At 32.5% G+C, this 8690-nt stretch overlaps 1 protein-coding gene across 1 annotated transcript; it reads right to left on the bottom strand.

Annotated features, from left to right (window-relative positions):
* Window positions 1–418: 418 nt before the first annotated feature.
* On the bottom strand, window positions 419–6151 carry LOC126714140 (isocitrate dehydrogenase [NADP]). The gene is made up of 16 exons (XM_050414150.1): window positions 5956–6151; window positions 4845–4888; window positions 4630–4739; window positions 4087–4124; window positions 3829–3906; window positions 3678–3731; window positions 3504–3605; window positions 3248–3339; window positions 3045–3148; window positions 2785–2853; window positions 2563–2678; window positions 2374–2408; window positions 1502–1644; window positions 1216–1338; window positions 1041–1130; window positions 419–629 (listed from the first exon to the last, which is right to left on the bottom strand). The coding sequence occupies exons 1-15, from the start codon at window positions 6002–6004 to the stop codon at window positions 1049–1051; spliced, it is 1239 nt and encodes a 412-aa protein (XP_050270107.1). The 5' UTR covers window positions 6005–6151; the 3' UTR covers window positions 419–629; window positions 1041–1048.
* Window positions 6152–8690: the final 2539 nt, after the last annotated feature.

Below are 8690 nucleotides of genomic sequence, written 5' to 3' on the forward strand. Positions count from 1 at the left end.
TACACTTTACACTCCCCCCCCCACCCCCCCAAAAAAAAAAACCAAAAAAGAGCTTGTACTTGTAAAGTAATCATCAATGATGGATGTTGGTAGAAAGTGTTGGTGGAAAGACAGTTCAAGTAGCAAGTAAAGCCCTGGTGCTAGATATTAGAATGCTCAATGCTAGGGTACAACCTTCTTTTTAATAATTTTCGGGTTCACGGCCATATGAACGTAGGCATCTAGAAACCTTAGCTTCTTCTTATGTGAATATTTTTTGGCCTTACATCTCAGAACTTAGTTCTATTGATGTCAAAAAAACTGTGGGAGATTAAATGATTAATTCACTTTAATAACTTTGTTGGTTCCCCCACAATAATTTGATAATGCCTAAACACACACGCTGGCTATATCCATAAATTATATTGAATCATGCATGTAAAGCACCAATAGTCCAATATGAAAATGGGATTACATATAATCAAAGGATGAGAGCTGTCTGTTAGACCAATCAGAATTAGCCCCCTAAAACTCAGCCACATCAATACACCAAAAAAGTTCAAATTCAACCCCCCCGATTTCTTTATTGCTTCTCTATCGTATGAAGTTTACCAAAAAGACTTTCCATTCTTCAGGTCGCCTACCCATTCCTGCAACACAAACCATAAGTCTATTTACTACACATTTTCAACATTTTTGGCTCAAAATGAAATCTAAAATTCAGAGAAAAAAAAAAAAAAAAAACAAACAAACAAACAAACAAAAACAAAAAACAAAACAAAAAAAACAAAAAACAAAAAACAAAACAACAAACAAAAACAAGGGCCGAAAGACAGAGTTTAGCTCCAAACCAGTATGGGGCTATTTCCTCTAACCCATTACATGTTAATCTATAAAACTATCTCTGGGTATATTTAGATAAGGCATTTGACTCATTAAATGGTATCTTCAATCGCCACATAGTAGATTAGAGGAAGATAGCTAAACTTTTTCCAATAAGAAACTGCAGTATAAGAACACAATTCTAGGGTTTAGAATAAAATTGGGGAGTGTTTACTTACATCTATGCTTAGGTAGAAAGTCTTGCTTTAAGTTCTGTTGCAACAGCATCAATGAACTCTTCAGTACTCAGATACTGCTCCCTAGTAACCCTGCACCACGCATGAGGTATGTCACAAACACGAAAAATCGTAGTAATGTTGAATAGAACATCTACCTAACTCTACACACACTTACTTGGATCCATGGATAAGAAGCGCAAGATCCTTGGTCATCTTCCCAGATTCCACGGTTCCAACACAAGCTGCTTCTAGTTTCTCAGTGAAATCCAATAGCCTAGCATTGTCATCCAGCTTTGCCCTTTCAACCAAAACATAGTTAGATACTCATACAATATCTGTTTTCTAAATAAATGATACATTTTCATTCAATTTTTCCCCCTAACAAACTCAAAAAATACATGACAAAATAAGTATCTAGTGCAGAGCCCAACTGTGCCAATCAAGAAAACTCTATCATATACCTATGTGACAGCCCTCGGGACCAAGCAAAGATTGAGGCTATGCTGTTCGTGCTGGTTTCACCTCCTTTCTGATGAACCCTATAATGCCGTGTAACAGTACCATGTGCAGCTTCTGCTTCTATGGTCTTTCCATCTGGACAAACCTGAAAGTAATCCATAACAATATTAAGTCAAAATACCCACATCAAGGAACAAAAATGGAGTAAAGACGCTAGTGTATCATTTCATTTTTGCAACTATCCCTGCTCTATTGTATTTCTACATTCTATATATTTGTCTTCACCCCAATCTGTAAGGCCCCCTCCCAATTTCATCCCACATTATCCATAACTCATGTATCCTCACCCAAACTCTTACTCTATAAATACAAAAAACACCTTGAGAGCAAGAATAACCATAGTATATATGACAGAATTTGGCTATCCAATCATATATACTCTACAAAGCTGTAATCCAAAATAAATCAGTTTGACACTCCTATATAAAATAAATATTGGTGAACACAATAATGTCTTGAGGCAGTTTAGTCTTATCTCACCACCAAAAATGTTGAAGTTGCAAACATTTTAACAAATGAAGAGCTCATTGGTTCTGCATATGTGCAAGGTATGATGGTATACCGAGTAAACAATGTGGATGGTATTACAGCTATATTTACAAGATAATTGTGGCTAGAAAATGAGGGGAAAAACATACAATTTGGTAAATCTAGGATTTAAAGCAAATCAATAACAGGCTTGAGTAGCAAATAGAGTCTACAGAGGAGCAGAGGGAGATGTATAACAAAGCTAGCACAAGAGAACCAAGATGCCAACCATAATTTTATTACATAAAATTAGTTTATAATAGAAACTATGAAAAACAAAACGCACCAGTACTGATGTCATCAATCCAAGAGATCCAAAACCTGTAACCATGCATTAGAAGATTGTGATTAAAACAATGCAGATACAACATTCAAGATTGTAATACTAATACAGTAAAAACATGTCTTAGGACCCAGAGCAGAATACAGTCTCTACTCTGAATCCTTAAAGTTGGTAGTGGCTTGTTACACAAACCTTGAGCTAAGAAATCACTCTGAACATCACCATCATAGTTCTTGCATGCCCAAACATAACCTCCTTCACTCTTGACAGCATAAGCAACCATATCATCGATAAGACGGTGTTCATACCTTCCAATTCAATCAAATAAGTAATCAAATAAACAAAAGTATAACCTGTATACACAATCTTAAAAATAAAAAAAATAAAAAAAAAAGAGAGAGAGAGAGCACTCACCATATACCGGCAGCTTCATACTTTGATTTCCAGTTTGCCTCGTAGACTTCTTGAAATATGTCCTTGAATCTTCATTGAATGATCGTATATGACCAGACATATATTGAAGGAACAAGATGACAAGAAGGGGTTTAACAAAATTATGAAAAGATCAAATTGTAAAAGAACAACATCAAATTTCTTTAATAAGAAAGTGACAATAACATTTAAATAAAAAGGAAAAAAAAATTTGAAGTAACAAGCCAAACAGCGCTGCCTACCTTCCATCATACTTCTTAAGAATAGTATTCTTTGTGCTTAGATACAGTGGCCACTTTTTCTGATAGGCAGTGTTCATGGAAGCCTCAGCAAAAGCACGGATGGACTGAATTCCCATGTCAAATATAAAGAGAAAGAATTAGTAACTTCAAGAAATCAAGATATTGGCTTTGACTGTACCACCAAGGAGTTCCCAGAATCAAACCTCATCAGTGTTATACATTGCTATTGCCACACCTCCAGCACCTGTAAAGTTGTAAACCTCTAACTCTGTCTTCTCATCTTTTCCTTCTGGTACTGCAAGTATTTTTTGTATAATTTAAATATAAATATCAAAATAGGAGAAGAGAAAAAAAATGAAACAAAATAAAAATATATATATTTGCATCCAATTGTGCAGCAAATCATAAATATAAATAATTTGACTTCTCAAAAAACCTCAAGCAAAGTAAATGGTTTACCAAACACCAGTTTCAGTTTCCCAGCTCCCTTAATTACAGTATCAGTTGCGCGATATTGATCACCAAAAGCATGCCTTCCAATGCATATAGGCTTGGTCCAGCCTGACAACAGCCAAAATCATTAGAATCCGACACATCACCAAAAGAATGTAAATGCAATATCATCATTCGTACCTGGGACAAGGCGAGGAACGTTTTTGCAAATAATTGGTTCTCTGAAGACAGTACCTGTAAAAAAAAATCCAACCACAACAGCCCATCATTAAAAAATAGGCAAAAAATTGCAACCAAGATGTATTATAACCACAAATGCATATTCACTGACCATTCAGAATATTCCTAATTGTCCCATTTGGACTCTTCCACATCTGCTTCAAGCCAAACTCCTTCACACGAGCTTCATCTGTCAACCACCCAGCAAAATAATGAAACTTTTGTTCATGTTTAGTGTATCCATTCATAATAGAGTGACTTAATTTTGTTCATGTCCAGTATGGAACAAAAAATAACTACGATAGTAAGGATCAATACAGTTCATATTTTTAACAAGTAAAATGAATTATCCAAATTCAACCATTAGTACCTGGAGTAATAGTTGCACACTTGATTGCCACATTGTACCTATAAGGTAATACAGGTTTATCAATGTACAACAAAAATAAAGGCTTCCAATTAAAAAGCAAGTCTATGGTGCCATAAAGAAGAACACACTAGTCACGTTTCATAACTAGGTCATAACATGGTCGGATATATATATTATGATTACTGCAAAACATAAATAAAATCACGTGTATGAGTACATGCCATAATAACAAATGAGTACTGGTACTTTTAAAAACCACAAAAAGCAATATTTTTTTTCTGATTATTAAGGGCTGAATCTTATTCACTAGAAGCTTCGAAAAAAAAGGGAAAAAAATTAAAATTCATGCAGAAGTTTTCTGATCATTAAGCGCTGAATATTATTCGCTACAAGCTTTGAAAAGAGAGAAATAAATGAATAAATTTTAATTTTCATGCAGAAGTTGATTCATTGTAGCTGCATTAACTGCTAATATAAAACTTATGTTCATTTAATTAAAAAAAAGAGAAAGACATCCTTTTTAGGAAAAAAAAAAACACATACTTAAGAGTAGCTTCTGCACTTTCAATTGTAACTTTATCATCAGTGGCATCACGATAAGGAAGGCCAAGGTCAAAGTACTTAATGTCCAAGTCCACAAATGGGAAAATAAGCTGCAGACACAACAAAGAAATGACACATATAAGCATCAAGAATATAACCAGAAAAATGTGTATTTGACGCATAATGTAGATGAGCCAAAAATAATATTAAATCACCTTATCCTTTATTGATTTCCAGAAAACTCTGGTCATTTCATCTCCTGTGTTATAGAATCAAAGATGCATAGCATGAGAAGCACAATAAGAGAAATATGCTCAATTGCATAAATAAATTTTTTAAGCATTGAAAATTGAAAAATATAATGTGATGTCTAGTCAAGTTTATAGTGTCCCAATGCTTTGTGGCTACACCCTCACGAAGGCACGCCTTCCTCCAACAATGAGCTTATATATATATATATATATAAGCTCAAGTTACACCTTTAAGTTTAGTATTTTGAAAATCCCACATTTGGATTACATATTTTCTATTTTCTTAACACACATGTCAAATTTCACACGGGAATTGGATGTTATTTATTTACTATGCAATCCATAAAATTATTTTTTATGCATAATTTCATAATACAAAAACTTAGAATTTAAATATTTATAGATGAGATGGTTAGCGATCTCAGATTTAGTCGTGTAATGTTACTTAAAGTTACCCAAAGTGTAACTTATATATATATATATATAGATAATTTAAACATTTTTTACAGCTTAATCTCCCCCAATGATTAAAAACATTAATTGAAAATGGCCCATATGCTCAAAGACTGTTTTTCCTCTGTAGAATCACTTGCTAGTATCTTAACCTGGTTATATAAATTTCAGATGATCTTTTAGAGCTACAAATACAACACCATAGTTTTATCTCAAAGAAAGAAAAAATTTAGATAAAGTAATTAGAAAAAGTTGTGGATCGGAATATTCGTGAACAACTTTTTGACGATCAGTAACAAGGAATGACTACCAGTACATACAGATCTTATCTACAACAAAAAATAATAATAATAATTAAAAATATATATCTATATAGATCGGCCTTATGTAAATAGCAGGAAAGTTGGGTTGGATTTAAATTAATAATTTAATTAATTCCATTTGCAAAAGAAAAAAAAAAAGAACAAGAACAAAAAAAACATTACGTAGATATTATTATTATTAACAAGGTAATGGTAGTTAGTGTGTATTGATTATTACATAATAATCAACAACAACAAAAAAAAACTAGAACAAACAGATCTGCGAGTCGAAAGAGAGAGTGAGAGAAATGAGATCTGACCGTCCATCTCAACGATGGGGTTCGCCACCTTGATCTTCTCGAACGCCATTTTTTTGAAGAGAGAACGAGAGTGAGTGAGAGAGACAAAGAGGGGTTGGTGGCGTGCGAGAATGGTAGAAGGCGAGATGAGCAGATGCTGAGGACTCTTTTTATAGTGATGAATCGTCAATCGCTGTTTTGCTGTGCATTGTCATTTCTGATTAGACAAGTATATACTATTTGCCTATCAACCAAAAAAAAAAAAAAGTATTTATTATTTTACTTTTTTACCCATCTATTCCTTCTTTATTACTCATTGCCATTCATTCTCCATCTAATTATGTATGCTTTTTTTCTTCCTTCCAAATAATACTATGCTATTTTGTTTCCTATCATTTATGAGTGTTTTCATTTTAGGTCATATTTTTGTGAGAGGTGATATATTCACAAAATTTTCATAATATTTTCATAATAAATCATATATGGCAAGTAATTATTAGTTTTAATTTGAATCCACAACTTAAAATTACTTTTTTACATATCCATAATAACCAAAAACAATCTGCCACTTAGAATTTGTTGTGAAAAAGTTGTGGACATAACATTTCTCTATTTTTGTAAGTTTTGTTTTTGTCCTTTCATTTTTTAACTTTTTTTTTTTTTTTTTTTTTAGAAACAAACATGCACACATAAGAAAGAGGGAATAAGATGAGACTAACTTAAGGCTGACATGACACCCCTAAAAATGACATGTCTAGCAAAATAATTTAATTGGTATTAAAAAAAAAACCCACATCAGCATATTAAGGATAAAAAATCCATGTCAAAGAAAATAAACCAAACAAAAAAATATATACTCATTCCTTAATTAATTAAAAAAAAAATACTCAACTTTCCATTTCTTTTATTTTCTTTCACTTTTTTAGCAACCAAACACAAAAAAAACACACACTCAGTCAACCCAACTAAACATCATATTCGCTAAGAGAGAGAGGGAGAAAGACAAAGAATTTATCAGTATAAAGAGAGAATGCAAGAATATTTCAATGAATCTTGTTTACATGCATTGAGTCATTAACCTAATGACACTCTTGTGTCTTACCCAAACCAATGGTACCGCCATCAGGAAAATTGCCACAGCCTCACACCATTGACACGATGTGGTATCTCATGTACCAACTACATGTAGCACCCTTTTTCACATTGTATGGATCATAGAGGTGGATAGATTCCGCACAATATGAGAGAGGTGTTGCACATAGCTGATACATAAGATTAGAGCAAATCCTATGGCAATTAGAGACTCCAAAACTGCACCAAGACCAAAACTCATTCAAGAAAGAGAGCACCTTTTCCTCTTCCCTAATATCCATCCAATTAATTCCATTAGATTAGGTTATCAGGTAGGTTCATCCATTTGTACATCAATCTTGTTGGTTCTACCTCCCTTTCATTTCTTTCCATTCTTCGTCACTTCAAATTTGTTTTATCTTTTTTTATTTTTCATTGTCACTTGCTTCTTTTTCTTTTTTTTTCCTTATTGTCCATGTCTTTCAATATTATCACAATCTTTTAAAAAAACATTTTCTTATATATATTTATTTGTGTGTGTTTCGGATTTGGACATTTGGAATAGAAAAAAAAAAATTTATTTAGAAGATTTTAAATAAGAAATGATAGCATTAAATGGAGATTATGCTTCGTGGAAGGTTTTATGAATTTACAATACATAATTGGTTATCTTATGTATTGAATTTTGATTTCGTTGCTGTACTTGTAAGTAGAGAAACCACACTCATTCACAATGAATTTTGATTTCATTGTGTTCTTATGTATTGAAGTATAATGGTGTACTTGGCTTTTCATGCTCATCTCTACAATATTTTGTTACTATTTTTTTAAAAAAAATTTCATTGTGGGAGGTTAAAAATTTAAAAGGTTAAAATCTTGTTTGGTTGCCAAGCAAGTGAAAGAAAAGAAAATATTGTAGATTGAGTTTTTTTTTTTTTTTTTAATTCATTTAATTTTATTTTTTAAGATTTCGAAATAAAAATTTTGTTGTTCTATTTTTTTTTTCATTAACATGCTAATGAGATTTTTTTAATGCCAATTAAATATTATTTTAATTATTTTGTTAGGACACATTTGGTACACTTAATGCAGATTATAACATGAATGGTAATCTTTATTAATATGAATAAAATGTGTTGTAATAAAATAACGAAACTTATTCATATGTTTGGTTGTAAGTTTTAAGATTATAATAAAACTTAAGATATATTCCTATTAAAAAAAAAAACTTAAGATATATTTTTTAAATTTGAGAGAGATTAGTTATTTTTGACGATTTTTTATTTTTATAATTGTCATGTGCATATTGTAAGGTCTCAATTTGGAGCCCAGGCCCAACAGGTATGGGGTTCTGGTCCAAGGAGCCCAAAAACAATGAATTTGTAGAGAGTGGGCTATAGAACTAGGCCTTAACGAAGTATATTCTAACTAAAGATAAAAAATTCCCTTCGCGTCAATAGATTTTTGGTCCTAGAAGATGCATGGAATGAATGCGGGTCACTGTTCACAGACTATGGTTCTTGCACCGTTCTTTTATTCTCCCTTTCTTTTTTCTCCGTCCCCCTCTTCATGGGGACTCCCCTTTCTTATATAATCTTCTCGAAGTCATCAGGGCCTTACACTTGTTGATCATCTGGACCCTCACTTGAGTGTCTGTCCCATCAAACATCCCCCCCATCTTTCTG

Source organism: Quercus robur, chromosome 2, assembly GCF_932294415.1.
Source record: "Quercus robur chromosome 2, dhQueRobu3.1, whole genome shotgun sequence".
Classification (NCBI taxonomy): domain Eukaryota; kingdom Viridiplantae; phylum Streptophyta; class Magnoliopsida; order Fagales; family Fagaceae; genus Quercus; species Quercus robur.

Excerpts from the sequence above, each read along its gene's own strand:
- LOC126714140 (XM_050414150.1), bottom strand. The coding sequence starts at position 6,004 with ATGGCGTTCGAGAAGATCAAGGTGGCGAACCCCATCGTTGAGATGGAC. Across the intron at positions 4,889-5,955 it reads CCCCATCGTTGAGATGGACG|GAGATGAAATGACCAGAGTT; the intron begins GTCAGATCTCAT and ends TCTATAACACAG. Across the intron at positions 1,645-2,373 it reads GATTGATGACATCAGTACTG|GTTTGTCCAGATGGAAAGAC; the intron begins GTGCGTTTTGTT and ends GATTACTTTCAG.